Source organism: Poecilia latipinna, unplaced genomic scaffold (assembly GCF_001443285.1).
Source record: "Poecilia latipinna isolate Pla-1442-1.1 unplaced genomic scaffold, P_latipinna-1.0 Scaffold283, whole genome shotgun sequence".
In the NCBI taxonomy this organism is placed as follows: domain Eukaryota; kingdom Metazoa; phylum Chordata; class Actinopteri; order Cyprinodontiformes; family Poeciliidae; genus Poecilia; species Poecilia latipinna.
Window position 1 is genome coordinate 341,845 of NW_015112899.1, and position 16,030 is coordinate 357,874.

Genomic DNA, 16,030 nt, shown 5'->3' on the forward strand with positions numbered 1-16,030 from the left:
TATTTTGAATGTAATCAAAATAATTCAGCTAAATTAATTGCAATGAAAAAATAAGTTAGGTAAAATTTTATCAAATTGAAATTTGTTTAACTGCAATTGAATTGAACTGAATATCATGTTATATGTAATTACCCTGGAAAATTCTTCAACTCAAAACAATAGCTTCAAACCGAGGCGCCTACCTGCGGTCCGACCACACCTGAAGGCCCTGGGGGGCCCGTTTTTCCTTGAAAGCCCTGAAAAAAAGTTGGACATTAAATACCGACAGTGTGTCTGCAATCCTTTTAGACTATCATTGATCAGAGTTTAAATGTAATTAAAACCCCGGGCTGGGATTCAATCTCGCAGTGAGGCTCAGTACCGGTTGAGCAAGGGTTTCTGGGTAAATGTGTGGTTAAGACATCTCTTGAAAAGAATAATGTAACTCACTGGTTCTCCTCTTTGACCCGGATGACCCGGAAGTCCATCCTTCCCAGCTGGACCCTGTGACAATAAACACAATAGTAATAGCATAAAAAATATAAAGCCATAAACAGCAGTTAAAACAAAAAAGAAGCACAACAGTGGAGTAGAAAATATTACAAATATTCTCTTTTAGTAAAATATAGTCAATTCTAATTCATAGTTCTGTGTCAGTAATAAATAAACAGTAAACCACATCTACATCCTTTTCTATGGCAAACAAAGTTTTGCTTACAGTAATATGTACATGGATGTGGTCAGAACTTGACGATCAATAAGCAAAGCTGCTTTGTTAGAAAAAACATATCTGAAGTGGATCAAGTTGAACAACGGTTTAACACTGGATCTGATTCTGGTCTACAGATCTGACTGTTTAATTACCTGGCAGCTCAAACTTACAGATTTATTTTTTCTTTAAAAAAAATTCAGGAAGTAAGATCCAAGCTTTTGACTATTTTGCATATTTTATGTTTTCACAGATTTATATCAAAATTTGTGGCACCATTTAACATTTGTAAAATGAAATAAGTGTTTGTTTGTTTTTTTAATTGCTTACGCTTGAGCCTTTAGGTCCTGGTTCTCCATTCCTTCCTTGTGGCCCTGAAGGTCCCTAGAAAACAAAAAATGCAAAATGAACCAATAGAGAAGGGATTAATATAGTGATGCTTTTATAAATGGCTTTCAGTGCAATGTTTGGTCATATTGAATCAGGTGTGTAAAAGCAGGAAAACATCTAAAGTGAGCATGGCAGTTTGCCTTGAGGGCAGATCTGAAATTCATTTAAACCTGTTATTGTTTGCAGAACAACTGAAGCTCAGACTTTAAATGACATTGATGCAGCGACTGAGCAGGTGACCAACTATCTGAACGTCTGTGAACCATGCCCACCGAAACAGTGAGATGCTTCACCAAACACAAACCCTGACTTACCTGTGACCTGAAGAAAAGAAGAACCATGAAGTCGGAGTCAGAAGCAAGTTAAAGTTAACATTAGAGACAACATGGAGGAGTATGGGAAAAAAACTCAAGAGTAAGCTCCAGGAGAATGACATCAGGAGTATGGTGAAGGATGATGAAGATCACAGGCTAATTAAGTCACTAGACTCATGAGAGCTGCCACCTGCAGTAGCTCAGTTCTCACAAGGTTAATGCCAACAGCAGGAATAAACCAGGTGTTGTGCCAAAACCCAATCAAATGCAGCTTGAGTGTCTCGTCGAATCGTTTTGAGTCTCTTTCTCAGTGAGTGTCATTTAGTTCTTTCATACAAATTATGTTCACACCAGTAACACAGATGTATTCTCAAGGTTGCGACAAAAGTTTGTCTCTTTTATCCTTTCCTCTTCCTATAATTTGGGATGTTCTCCCCTTGAGTGTCCATGTTTGGTCTTTTGTCATAATATCTGCCTCCTTAAATTCCTAATGCAGTAAAAGTGTGCTTTTCATGGGTTATCTGCGTTAAACTAGCTTAGATTTTGAACCACTGTTTGATCACTGCCCTGTGATTCAATAAATAATAATAAAAAAGATTTTTGATGTTTTGTTTTTTTTTTTTCTTTACTGAGGGGTTCTGTTAATTTAGTTAAATTAAGAATTTTAGAGCACAGGAAGTCTTATGCACTGTGTTGAAGAAAACCTTCTGTGTTACACCGAAAAGATACCAAAAATGCCAAATATATCTGGGGGAGGGGGGGGGAGTTCTGCCAAAAAGCAATAAAGGCCCATATCCTGCACAGTGAAAGGCAATTTCTACCTGAAATGACTGTTTCACTTAACTGGATTATGTCCTGGAGATATGGGCGATACATATCGAAGATAAATGTGCTTCAATTCCCACTTGTGTTTTAATTTAGGCTCTATTACAGGACTTACATAGGAATCTGCACAGCATTTCAATGATAGACCTATCAGACTCTAAGCACCTAATTGTAGTTAGTATATATAAAACTACAGTTTGTAGAGAGACAGACAGACAGACAGACAGACAGACAGACAGACAGACAGACAGACAGACAGCTTGGGGCTAAAACTTGGCATATGGACAAATTTAGAAAAGTCGTACGTAGTTGCACCGGTAACCCACGGCTGTTTCTTTAAGTTTTGCTCGGAGCTCCAGGATGATCGGTCTGGGTTAATATAAATGCTAATAAACAATCAACATTTCCCAGCAGATCAATATGATCTCTAAACACAGGCTCCCTCTGAATCCTTCCATTGGCGATGTTCTCCATCAGAGCCAAAGCGCTCCTCAATTACGCGGCTCACTTTTGCGCAGCTACTTGTACTTGTCTACACACCTTAATCACCTTAAAAACAATCAAACCTATTTTGAGTTAACCTGCTGATCCAACCCTGTTTTCTTTTTTAGTGAGAATGAAATTACCATATAGATGCATTTCATGTGGTTCAGCACACAGAACGATTGTATATTTGAGACAAAAACTGAGGAAATGTACTAAGGTAAGGTAATTTTATTTATATAGCACATTTTTAGCAACAAGGCAATTCAAAGTGCTTTACATGAATTACTATTTACATTTCAGTGAGGTTTTCGCATCTTTTTATTTTATTTTCTTTATTTTGTGTGCATGTTAGGTTATTGTCTTAGGATAAATGTTGTTCAGTTTCATTGTTTATGTTTAAACAATAAAATATTAAAATCATGAAATATCATCAGGTTTGATGCTTCTTGGTCTGAAAATCACTGAATGTTGTCATATTTCAGTGTATTTAGGTGAGTTTTGACACCTTGTAGTTTGTTATTGTCCACAGAAAAAGTTTGCCTATTTTCACAGCAGGTCAAAAGTTTGCATATGTTGACACAAACTTTCACACCACTTTCATTTTTATACATGCTGACTTTTGCGTAAAATATAGCGCCGCATATTTCTCGTGCATACGCACGTTTTAACATGAGGCCCCTGATCTTAGACCAGCCCTTTATTTACTGCACTACCCTTGATATTATTAATTGTTATTTAGGACATATTTAAATAATATTAGTTTGAAGACAAATATAAACCACACTTTTAAGGTTTTCATGGAAAAAAAGTAAAAAAAATATTCATCATATTTTTTCTACTAGGATTTTATGCGAGCTTCTCACATATAATCAATAAAATATACGGATGTTTGCATGCATAATGTTTTTGTGACATAATTGCATATTTTACCCTCTCTCCAGGAGATCCTGGGGGCCCGTCATGTCCTGAGGCTCCCTGAGAGGGAAGGAGAACACAGGATCAGTGACAGAAGGCAGAGCAGGAACACAGGGAACAGAAACATGTTGCTGCGGGTTCAAGTGAGAGTCAGCTAACCTTTTCTCCTGGTTTCCCTGTAGGACCTCTCACCCCCCTGCCTCCTCGGGCACCCTGCCAGAAACACAACATAAAAAACACTTTGAAATCAGATGAAAGGTGAAAGCTGCTTAGAATATGTCCTGACATGAGAAGGAAGCTGTGGTTCAAAAGCAGAAAGAAGCTCCACATTATCCAAGGCTGTGTAAAGTTCTTTTTTCACTGGGATGCTCCATGATTTTTTTTTTTTTTTTCCTTTTTTTTTTTTTTGCTGCGAAGGTAAACAGAAACGTTTAAAACCACCAAAACTAGCAGTCATCTGACTTGGACATAACAACAAAATGAGAACATTTGCAGCATTAGAAAAATGTGATGAAAACAGATACTGGCACAAAGAAACTTACAAATCTCAGGCAGGACAGTAATGACAGTAGAGTGATTTTCTTGTTTATACTAAAAGTGAAGATCTTATGGTCAAGACTCACATTTGGACCTCTTTGGCCTCCACTTCCTGCTTGTCCTGCAGGACCCTGTTAAACGAGACAAATGTCAGACATTTATGAAACACAGTAAAGATTTCACAGCATCTGTTCTGAATGCTTCCCTTACTTTCTTCCCTTTCTCTCCAGGAGCCCCCTGTGCACCAGGAAAGCCATCAGAACCCTGCAAAGGAAGAAAGGTCAACATAAACTTCATCTGCTGCTTCATCATTAAGCAATTTTGAATCCTCAGTTCATTTTACCTTGGGGCCCTGTCGTCCTGGATACCCAGGTAAACCTGGAACCCCCAGTTTCCCCTGAAACACAACACTAGTTGAGTGAATTTGCAGATAAACGTAGGTTAAGACTGTTCTGTTAATTATACATGGACTAATACAACATGTACCTTCTCTCCAGAAATGCCAGCCGGCCCGGCCTCTCCCTGAGGACCCAACTGACCTTTGGGACCTTCAGGTCCATCTTCACCTCGAGACCCTGGAGGTCCATTATCTCCAACATCCCCCTTTGCTCCCATCTCCCCTTTTGCCCCAGGAAAACCATCTTCTCCCTGCAGAGAACAGCAATGTGATAAACTAAAAAACTGAAAGTCGTGCAGTAAAACAGGAGACACTTCAGTTTATCTATAGGTATAAAATAGCAGCTCTAGACAGCTTGGCTTTCTGAATGTACAAAGATGATATTAGTTTTGTTAGGTTTTACCTTCTCCCCTTTGCTTCCCTTCAATCCTCTGATTCCATCTGCACCCTGTCAAACAACAACATATAAAAATGAAACATCAGGAGATGATTCTCACTGCAGCAGTTGGTCAGAGGGAAAGGAAAACTCCTGCATGTTGAAAAACATTACACTCTTAGTTTCATAACTTATTCATACGCCTTCAACATTTTTCCCTTTTTGTGAAATTGTAGCCACAACCTGTAATGTTTGTTAATGTGATTAACCAAGTAGCATAATTGTAAAATGAAAGGAAAACTTAAACCTGTTTCTTTTTAAATTTTTAATATTTTACTTTGTTTTTTGTCCATTCGAGATGAGATGAAAGAAATGTCCAGTTTTCAGAGGAACCATATTCTCAAGAGTTAACTCCTTCACTGTCATGAGGACAGTTATGGACATGTAAAATTTTGGTAATGATTATTAAGCCAAAGTAAGTTATTTTCACCTTGTTTGTCTTCCTTAAAGGCTGGATTGATTGGGTGAATGACAGGACCATCCTCTTGATAGATTATTTCAGCTGAGCTGATGTGGTTTCATGAGTTGTTCTAAGATTGGGATATTGTCAGAAACCTAACCCTGCTTTAAGGTCCTCCACACCATTCTCATTGACTTGTGCAGAGGTTCTCTAATCCCTTCTGATGCCTACATACAACAGACAGATTTAAACTAAGGCAGGCAGACTCTATTTATTCATGCTGGATTTTATTTGCCATTATCAGATGATGGGGAGTTGGAAAAACAAATGCATCCCCATTTTTCAGAATCTCAGTTGTAACGAGATGAAATATGAAAAAGTGAAAGGTGTTACAGTACATTTGCAAGCACCATGAATGTGCATTTCTCACCTTAACTCCTCGTTGTCCGGGGTATCCTACAGGTCCCTGCACGCCGGAAGGACCCTAACAACAAACATATGCACATGTTGAAAGAAAATCTACATTGCAAATAGCATCAAAACTGCAAAAGAAAGTTTGTATATGCTTACTGGCAATCCCTTTTCACCTGGAGTCCCTTCTCTTCCAGGATGACCCTGTAGACAAGCAGACAAATACTTAGTCATGTAACTGAGGTTACTATGGTGTAGAGACTCAGGAATGCAACAAGAGTCTGAAATAGACAGGGTCAGTCCCAGAGTATTGCAGGCCTGGCGGGCTGCTAGGCTTTACTTGCTTCCCACCAGGCTGAGCTTTGTTTGCTTATTCATTTTAAATACACCAGTAACAATGATAGCAGACGTGGGTTAAAGAGTATCTTTGGTATAATGATTAAAAGTGCAGTGGCAGCATATTATGTTATGCATGCAAACACTAAGGAAGGGAGTTTGAGGTCAGGCGTCTTTTATTAATAACTGGAGTTCCGTAACCACTGCATTTTTCTACCGACCTACATGCTAACAACTTAATCAAATAAAGCGACAAGTCATGGATGAAGGACAAAAAATAAAAAATCATTGGACACTTTCTCTTTCTGACATCTGAGGAGCAGCAGAAGGGATAATGAGCCTTCTTGTTCACCTGCTCACTGCAGGAAGAGGGCGCCACCGAGCTGATGATGTTTACATTACCGGAGCTGTGGATTGCCAGATGAGGCAGTACTAGCTAGCATGGATGGATGTCAGCATGCTGCAAAGCAACCTTCTGCATATGACGTTATATTTGTGCCACCAACCTGAGCATGCCTTGTGTATAAAGGAAAATTCGTCTCGTTTGCATTTAGAATTCTGTTTTTTCTTTTTGTCTGCGTCTGCGCCAGCAACTAAATGAGCCACACCGACAGCCAATCGGAATGCTCCCTGCAAATACTTCAATCACTTTGATAAGAAGCAACTAATAACAATTAGCAAATCAAAATACTGCACCAGTGGCAGACATTGCTAAACAAAACTGGAAAATTTAGGAAAACGCAACAAAACTTATTATAATAAATATTTGAATTTTGTACCCTAAGAATATTAAACCTACAAATACTTACCTATCATTATTTCTTTGATTTTATTTAACTCTTGAATGTGACTGGCATTACACTGCTTGTTTTAGCATTCACTGGCTAACTACTTAATCAGGTTTTAACTTAAGTGCCAAAATGTTTATTTATTTTAGCTATATTTTTTGAGGATTCTGTAGCTGATGTTTAAGTATTGCCTATAATGTCTTCCAACAACATTAATTCTTAGCCATATTTTCAAATTTCCGCTCAACGTTTAACATTTTTAACAACAACACAGCGGGCCACTGGAGAACCGCCCTGCCTGCAGGCTGAGCAGGTTTTCTGGGACAGACCCGGAACATGGAACATGAAATCTGTACTTACCGGAGGCCCGTCATTTCCAGGTAAGCCCTGCATCCCTTTCTTCCCTTGAGGTCCCTGCCAGACAGTGAGAAATTGTCCATCAAGATTTCTTATGCTAATGAAAAAATCCCCAAATAAAGCTCACTTACCTTCTCTCCTGGTAGTCCTACTAGCCCCTGAGGGCCAGGAAAACCCTGCAGATGCAATATCACATTAGTCTTAAAACTAAGCCATGGAGTTTATTTTCAGCATGCTTTATTTTAGCACATACAACAATTCCAGGGTTGCCTTGCTGACCCGGTGCTCCAATTTCTCCTGGTGGTCCCTGTTGCGGACAATAATTCATGTAAGAGTAGTGAACTAATCCAGCACCTTTAGGGTCACATATTTTACTTTACTTACTATGTTGCCTTTTGAGCCTTGGACCCCATCAGTTCCACGAATGCCCTTTGAGGAGACAGAGCATGGGATTTAAACAAAAACAAACATTTTCTGCTGTATCCTGAAACGCAGAGAGACCATTTCCTGATGTTCGGTTTTCAGAATCATCAACCTTCCCATACAAGATTTTACTGCATTGCCTGGTGCTTTTCAATAGATGGCTTTCAAGCCCTAATTGAAAATTAGCTTAAGTTCATTAGCGCTTCCCAAATCAAAAACCAAACTGTGTCTGTAAAATATACAAATGAAATGATGTTCATTGATGCTGACAAGTGCTTACTCATGTTCCAACAAGCACACAAATCAGACACAACTGAAGAAACCACTTCAGGCGAGTAAGCAGTCATTCTTTAGATGAGATAAGGATTGTATATATCCTGTTAAAGAATCCAAGAACTACTTTAACATTGTGATTAGAAGGTGCAGCCCAGAGATTATTGATGCTTGACTGCAGAGAGTCACTGGAGCTAAACATGTAAACCCAGTAGCAGGGTCTGTTGTCTGTGAGAGAGTTCAGTGTGTGTAAAAGTAAATCTCATGTGTAGCATATGCTAAACTAGCATGCAAGATTTAACACTTACCATCAAGCCTGAGTTTCCAGGACGACCTCTAGGGCCAGTCAGACCTCTGGGACCCTTGAATTACACATCGAAGTTACACAAGGTGATAAAGCTGAGGATATGCAGACAGGTGTTATGCTTTTCTGAAAGAAAATCGATTATCTCCCAAAGCTAAACCGAAAAAATAGACTTATTGTGGAGCATTTTGAGTTATTTACAGATTCTGAAAGTGTAGATTCTATGTTTTCCAATCAAAAAAGTTCTTTATTACAATTGTGTGCACTAACGCTTTAGAGCTATTTGTAATTTAAAAGCATAATAAAAGAAAAACAGACTTGGCGTTGCCTTGAAAAATACAAACATTTTCTTAATTATTTTATTTTAGGTCTTAAGATGCAGTTAGTCAGCGTGGGGCGCAGCTCCGTCCACCGCCTTGTCAGTTCAGCACAGCCACAGACCTAGATCTCCATGCCTGTGCGGCATGATATGTAATGGTGTTCAAAATCAAAAGTTCCTGAACTCACCATGAGAAACGTTCCACTGATACCTTCGGACCATTTATCCATTATTATTTTTAAACACAATCATTTGGTAGCTAACTGTAGCATCGCACTTTAAACTCACGTCATGGCAAATAAACAGTTGTTTGCATGCAGTACATCATGGACCACTAGGGGGCGCCCATGAACCACCAGTGGTCTGAGGATCACAGTTTGGGAAGATGTAGACCAGGGGTGTCCAAAGTCGGTCCTCGAGGCCCGGCATCCTGCACATTTTAGTTCTCTCCCTGATAGTAGTTACAACCTTTTGAGCTTGTCGGTGTGAGCCATCATTTCATCCAGGTGCGTTAAACCAGGGAGAGAACTAAAACATGCAGGATGCCGGCCCTCCAGGACCGATTATAGGCATCCCTGATCTAGACTAATGGTTTTCTTTTTTAGGTCTGTTAGGTTTGCTGAATATTTTTCTATTAACTAAATACAGAGAAAATTGCTTAATAGATTTTTCTAAAGGCAGAGGTTTACACTAAGATGATTCTTCCCTTAAACAATGTGGGAAAGCTCAGATTGTGATAATGATGCTTTGTTATCTGATGGAGGCACATGTGGGACTGAAATTTAAGTCAGTGCATCAAACACAATGCATTGTGTGAAAAGGGAAAACAAAAATAAATCAGTCAAGATAGCATGAAGAGATTTTGAAACTTGTGGAACTCAACAAGTCTGGTTTATCTTTGGATACATATTCCACATACCTAAAGTGCTAGTATAAAGACCATACAAATGTCCCATTATCAAACTATTCATGAAGCTGATGAAAATTGAAAGTTGAGGCATAAACACTCACAGCATCACCTGGTTGGCCTCTTGGCCCTGGTGGCCCCTGAGAGCCCTGTAAATATATAGATAAATACAAAATCATTATTCCTCCCATAGTAAAAACATCAAAATTACAAATACTTATTTCTGGCATGGCTTCCTACCTTTTCTCCCAGCTCTCCTGGAGGACCTAGGGGTCCTGGCTTCCCCCTGTCTCCCTGTCAAAACATTACAGAAAGATAATTGAATTGTGGATTTGATGTTCTGTACTCGTTCATCCTTGTGTCTGTACCTTGTGTCCTTTATTTCCTGGGAGGCCAGGTAAGCCATCAAAGCCTCGATCTCCCTAGCAGGAAAAAGGCAGGAGTAAATCCATATTTTGTGGAAGCAGAACAAGGAAAGAAAATGTGTGTCTGGAACATTAATTCACCTTTGTTCCAGTTTCTCCTATCGCACCGCGGCCTCCATCTGAACCTCCCCGACCCTAAGAAACACGTATATCAATGAACTACATATAATTTGAAGCAACATTTTACAACAACAAAAGATGCAACACATTAAATATCCTCACCCGTTTTCCAGGCCTTCCATTCTGACCTGGAATACCCGGTAGTCCTGCAGGACCCTGAGAGAGTAAAATATGAGATAAAAAACAACTGTAGCTGGTATAACTGAAATGACAACAAAGGTAAACTTACAGGTGGTCCCATTTCACCGCTGCTCCCTTTCAGCCCTGGAGGCCCCGATGCTCCCTTTAGAAAAAGCAAAAACACAAAAATGATAATTGGCCAACATCTGCATTATGCTTTGTCAAGTCCGAGAACACCAAAGTACTTTACAGTCAGTCAGACTATCAGACTATCTGCAGCACTGGGTCCTTTAACCACCATCAGCAGCAACGCAAATAATGGAGCGAGGTTCAAACCTGTTACAGGCCTGTTACAGTTACAGGCCAAATCCCTCCATCCTGACTCACTGCCACCTCCAAAGACTAATTCAAGTCCTTCTTTTATCACATTTTTAACACAAAAAGCAACATGTATTACAAGTTACAAATATTTATTTTAAAAAATTAGAAAAATCCACACAAGAAATAAAGTGTATATTTTCATGTGAAAAAATATGGTCACATATTAATGTCAAATTTCATCTTTTTGTTAAAGATAAAATGTCAAATTTTCCTTAAACACTCTCTGGTGCACAGATTTTTGGATCAGTTCATCATCGCACCATTCTACATGTCTGAGGTGTGAATAGGTCAAACTTCTATCAAAATGCAGAGTGATGTTGTTGTTGTCATGTGTGTCCAACCCATGGGATGCTTGTCTGCTGAAGGGGAAATAAATGCTTGTATGTCCTGCATTGCATTTTATGTTTAATCTCACAGAATACAAAGGACTCTCATTCTATTGTTTTAGTTTCTCTTCTCCATTATTTTATAATTTTACCGTTTTTCAAGTTTTCTGAAGGTCTTTTTAAAGTTTTGTTAAGAATGTAGCTTGAGAAACTGAAGTAGAATTAAAGGGAAAAAATACGGCAAAGATGTGACACGGGTCTGTGGAGGTCAGTCATCCTTCAGTTGATCTTCTACTTTATGGATGTATAAATATCTAAATTCATCAAAAGTGGCTTTAATACATGTCTTGTTCATAAAGCTAACATTAAAACACTACAACAAATCAACATTTTCAGGGTAACTTACCAGTGGTCCGGGTCTGCCTCTGAGACCCAGTGGGCCAGGAGGGCCCTTCATGGCCAGCTGGAAAAAGAGACTTGTTTATATTAATCCTCAAAAATAGCTCATTTAAATCAGTTGTGCTTGATGCAATATAATATTATGTTTGTGTACTTTTGTCTGTTGCAGGATGGCCTGAGCCTGAGCCTCCTGTGCAGAAACGACAGCTCCTGTCCTGGGATCGCCACCAGACTGGAACTGAAGATCAGAGAAAAAAAAAATAACTCAACACTCCGCCTAGTGGCCAGGGAATCCCACTGTCAGCCATGATTTGATAAGTATGTCCTGTCAACAGTGGAACAAAATGAAACAAAACAAAGGAATTTATGAGGGAAGGAACACAATATGCTGTCTTAACACAGTATTGAAAGAGTGGGATTATATAGATCTAGAACTATTAAACTTGCCTGATAATAAAAAATATAATCAGATTATCGTAATGAAATCATATACCACTAAATATGATTAAATAATGAGTCGCCGTTATTGTAAAGTCTGAAAGGCAAACAGCTAGTCTACTTTAAGACTATAAAAGTCACATTTTTCAGTAACAACTCTTAAACTTTTCCATTTGCCCTCAGGCTCTTCTCTAAGTTAATAGCAGCAGAGCCACAGCAGCTCGGCTGCAGCATTCAGGGCCTCTAGGAAAGCAGTCTGTTACCGGTATGAGCATTATGTTTCCTGGGGGACCTGGGATCCCATCAGCACCACTAAGGCCCGGCCGCCCTGGAGGACCCTAACAGCAAAGAGAGAGATGAAGACAGATCTGAAGAGACATCAGTCCGTCGACTCAGTCTTTGAGCACACAGACGGCAGACCCAACCAGCTCTCCAGGGTCTCCTCGAGGTCCCACTGGTCCAGTGATTCCCGGAGGCCCCGGTGCTCCCTGCACATCATCATAAACAACATTCAGTTTGAAATGATGCTGTTTATCCTAAAAAATTATATATTCTACATTTTCAGCTGTTGTGGTTAAATTTGCACCTGAATAAAGAGGTACTGTACCCAAACAAAAACATGTTTCTAGTTACAAATTGCACAGTAAGCTTCACTAACCTCAGGTCCTGGAGGTCCATATGGTCCTGTAATCTGGGTTCCCTGTAAAGAAAAAAAAATCACCAAAACAAAAGGTTGTTGATGTTTCTCTAGGTTACATCTGACCAGGTTAATATCTGACCAGTACGACCAGAGGTAATCCAAACTGCAGTTATCAAATGACGATTTCATTTATTAAGCCTAAACCTCTCCAAACCACCAGGATTTGTGTAAAAAGTATTTTCCATCTAAACCTATTAAACAGTTGTGCCTCCATCTGAAGCACCGACTGTTGTCACCATTTACAGGAACTGGCACTTAGTTTGTTACCTCAGTATGGAAGATTTCTGACCAACTCTTCTTTGCAGATCTTAGTTTTAACTCACCCATATTGGAGAGGTTTTGAAAAATGAAAGGCTAAAGCCACACCTTCTCAATTTGAGCTTGAGTTTCTTTCTTCCTTTAGTAGCACCATACTGTGAGATGAACAGCACATCTTCTATTTACACAGTTTCTCTCTGTCCAGTGTTAAAACTGGACAGAGAGAAGTCTCTGAAATATTTATGTGTGGCAAAAAAGAAATCTGGAAGTGGAAAATACATTTCAATATAAAGTGTGAAAAGCATTATTGTTTGACAATTGCTAATAGTTGAGAAAATATTGGGTTAGAATGGGATCCCTTTAATTTGTCAATTTCAGAAATGAAAAAGGGATACATCTAATATTTGACGTGGATCATAATTCCAAGGAAGGGAAACACATTGTGTCTTGTTGATGGTTGGTGGTTATAACAGGTTAATATTAAAAATCCTAATTCAGCAATCTAAACTGAAAATCATAATATTTTTGTAAATGAAACATTTTTACCTACTAATAAAATTATTTAAGAAGTGAATCAGTAATCCATAAAACAGCCTGTTTTTGATTGTGTGGTTTTCTTACCAGCCCCAAATAGCCAGGCTCTCCTTTCTGTCCTTTTTCTGGTAAATTCTAATTTAAAATAAGTGACAGAGATAACATTGTAATTGTACATGATTCATTTTCTTTTTTTTATTTGATTTTATGCTGAAATGAATAAAGCCTTTTGCACCACCTGTGTGTTCAGCAGGTACTCCCGTTCTCTCTGTGCAGGTCCGTAGCGTTCGTCATACTCTTCGTCATACTCCTCATACTCATTGACATGGAAATAGTTTGTTGTGTTGTCATAGTCTTCGTACTCTATGAACTGTGCAACACATTGACAGATGAACAAATTATGAAGGATAAGAAAAAGTTGACCATAGAAACAGAAATCATTGGTGGTTACTGAGTCTCACCTCGTACTCTGTGACGTTAGGACCTGCTGTCACGGTGGACACTGAGATATCATCATAGAAAACACTGTAGTCGAATTCTTCTGCTACTCGTTTCTTTGGTGTTTCCTCTTCCTAAAGACCAAAAAACAATGAAAGAAAGGACACAAAGCTCAACCATCCCTGTCTGTTTGATGTCAAATCTACTCTTTATATCTCTTTAACTAAACCTAACTTCATGATTTTACATTTATGCTAATTATGTTGCTATTATAAAGTTGGCCATATGTTGTGCACTAACATCATTTAAGCATTCCAGACAAAACGTTAACACTGTTTGGCAACTTCAGCAGCCTTGTGTTTGTTTGTTAGTTTGTGTTGTGTTCTGTGTTTTCTGTGTAGTTATTTTTGAGGTTTTCTGTGTTTAGTCCTGTTCCTGTCCTGTCTTCCTTGTTGATTGTTTCCCAGGTGTGTCTCATTCCCTGAATACCTTCTCTGCGTGTTTAAGTCCACCTGTTGTCTCGTCCTCGTCTAAAGTCAGTCTTGTCATTGTCAGTTATTGTCTTAGTCGTCACAGTTGGACTGTATAGTCCTGTGACGGCGTTAGCTCTTGTATGTCAGTTTTATTAGTTTCTGTTGCTACCGCTATCAATCTGTTGCTTAGTTCTCTGCTGTGCTGCCTGAACTGGACTGTTTTAAGCTACTGTCTATTAAACCAATCATCATCATCACCTCTCAGTCTGGGTCCTGCCTGCGTTCACTCTCACCACCTCCACCTCAACTCATGACAGTTTGTTTGTTTCCCCAACATTTTTAGATATTCTTCTTTTCCGAACAGAACAATAAATAGAACTGTTGTGAGCTACAGGTCCAAACCTGACTGAAAACAAAACATTGTAAAAAAAAAAATTCAGATAAATCTTGTTAAATTAACACCTCCGATTTATGTCTTACGTTGACTCTTTTGGTGAATTGCAGTTCTAGAAGAGCCTGAGACGAAATGTTAAACCAAATAAATATGTGTTGAGTTGTGAGCCAGATGGTGAATCAAACAGCAGCAGAAGGAAATGATTAGAAAGTTTTCCTAGAAGTTGGAGCGTTGTGAGCTTTGATTCAAGACAAAGCCAGACAGATAAAGGATAGGGAAGATAATTCAAACTATTTATGCAATCAAATGTTTCGGAATATTTAGTATGTAAAATAACAACATTTTCTTAGCGTGCCTTGTGAATGTAGTGCATAACCGTACCTTTTCAGTCTCTATGACAATGCTGTCATAAGGTAAGGGTGTGTCGCAGTCTGGGATGTAGTCTCTGCAGTACGTCTCTGCTGCACGAGGATCATCCACAAGAAGAAGTTGCTGGATTTGTCCCTATGATTGTTTTTAAAACAAACAAAACAGATGAAAAGAAACTCAAGGAATGCAGACAGAATAGGTGTCACCAGTGGTCCACACTAAGCAGCATGGTATTAATAAAATAAATGACACAGCACATGCACATGTCTATCATGTATTTATCACTAGATGTGTTCATATAGTCAGATCAAAGTAGCACAACATGCTGTTTTTATTGTTGCTCTGCAGTTAATGATCTCCAGAGCTGCAGCCTCTGGTGGCGCCAGCGCAAGACTTCCACAGCACAGACATCTCCTCTGCTCTCTGTTTTACACGTGCACATACATGAGGAGCCCGGGCCAAATACAGCAAAGAGCTGCACTGCAGATGTCCCACCTGACATCACATAAGGTCACTGTCTGCACCTCAAGTCTGTGAAAATCACTTCAGGCTGCAATCAGTAAAAAACCACAAACAGCATAGGTAAACATCCAAAAGGAATAAACAGCTGAGAAGTCTCTCACGTTCGACTGTGTCAATGTCTAAAAGATCTGCTGATGAGCTCAAAAGGTAAATATTCATATTAAAATGTTGCTGCACACCTCCAGGATGTAAAGGTTCAGGGTGGTTAGGGAAGCTGCATTTCATCACTACCACCACTGGAGGGTGGTATAGAGAAGAGTCTTTATGTCTGTTTTTTAATAAATTCCTTAGCAAATAAATCTATTATGCAGTTACAACCAGACCACTTACCCCACTTAACAAACACTTACAAACCACCTCACTTTAAATTGCCCCTAAAACAACACAACATCTTAAAATATACAAGCTGACCTGATATTCATCTCTTAACTCACTCCCTTCGTTCCTCCTGATGTAAAGGGTGTTGCTGCTTTGTAAATGTGACTGGCCACAATAAAACAAGTCTACTCAGGGAGGTTTGAGTTATTTACAAATTCTAAAAGTATGCATTCTAAGCTTGGAAATCAAAATAGTTATTTAATACCAGTGTTATGTGCTCTAATACAACATTTCAGGGCTATTTGTAGT

General features: G+C 39.0%; 1 protein-coding gene across 1 annotated transcript in view; it reads right to left on the reverse strand.

Annotated features, from left to right (window-relative positions):
• LOC106948343 (collagen alpha-1(XI) chain-like) overlaps positions 1 to 16,030 on the reverse strand; it is a 70,848-nt gene that overhangs the window by 20,758 nt on the left and 34,060 nt on the right. The window contains exons 6-37 of the mRNA XM_015033959.1: positions 14,894 to 15,016; positions 13,669 to 13,779; positions 13,446 to 13,577; positions 13,295 to 13,342; positions 12,374 to 12,415; positions 12,141 to 12,203; positions 11,979 to 12,053; positions 11,432 to 11,515; positions 11,285 to 11,341; positions 10,281 to 10,334; positions 10,154 to 10,207; positions 10,013 to 10,066; positions 9,875 to 9,928; positions 9,747 to 9,800; positions 9,611 to 9,655; positions 8,285 to 8,338; positions 7,665 to 7,709; positions 7,534 to 7,587; positions 7,412 to 7,456; positions 7,284 to 7,337; positions 5,959 to 6,003; positions 5,819 to 5,872; positions 4,956 to 5,000; positions 4,642 to 4,803; positions 4,499 to 4,552; positions 4,366 to 4,419; positions 4,242 to 4,286; positions 3,778 to 3,831; positions 3,634 to 3,678; positions 1,019 to 1,072; positions 430 to 483; positions 183 to 236 (exon numbers count right to left, since the gene is read on the reverse strand). Coding sequence (XP_014889445.1) covers positions 183 to 236; positions 430 to 483; positions 1,019 to 1,072; positions 3,634 to 3,678; positions 3,778 to 3,831; positions 4,242 to 4,286; positions 4,366 to 4,419; positions 4,499 to 4,552; positions 4,642 to 4,803; positions 4,956 to 5,000; positions 5,819 to 5,872; positions 5,959 to 6,003; positions 7,284 to 7,337; positions 7,412 to 7,456; positions 7,534 to 7,587; positions 7,665 to 7,709; positions 8,285 to 8,338; positions 9,611 to 9,655; positions 9,747 to 9,800; positions 9,875 to 9,928; positions 10,013 to 10,066; positions 10,154 to 10,207; positions 10,281 to 10,334; positions 11,285 to 11,341; positions 11,432 to 11,515; positions 11,979 to 12,053; positions 12,141 to 12,203; positions 12,374 to 12,415; positions 13,295 to 13,342; positions 13,446 to 13,577; positions 13,669 to 13,779; positions 14,894 to 15,016 — 2,022 coding nt within the window. The remainder of the gene's footprint in view (positions 1 to 182; positions 237 to 429; positions 484 to 1,018; positions 1,073 to 3,633; positions 3,679 to 3,777; positions 3,832 to 4,241; positions 4,287 to 4,365; positions 4,420 to 4,498; positions 4,553 to 4,641; positions 4,804 to 4,955; positions 5,001 to 5,818; positions 5,873 to 5,958; positions 6,004 to 7,283; positions 7,338 to 7,411; positions 7,457 to 7,533; positions 7,588 to 7,664; positions 7,710 to 8,284; positions 8,339 to 9,610; positions 9,656 to 9,746; positions 9,801 to 9,874; positions 9,929 to 10,012; positions 10,067 to 10,153; positions 10,208 to 10,280; positions 10,335 to 11,284; positions 11,342 to 11,431; positions 11,516 to 11,978; positions 12,054 to 12,140; positions 12,204 to 12,373; positions 12,416 to 13,294; positions 13,343 to 13,445; positions 13,578 to 13,668; positions 13,780 to 14,893; positions 15,017 to 16,030) is intronic.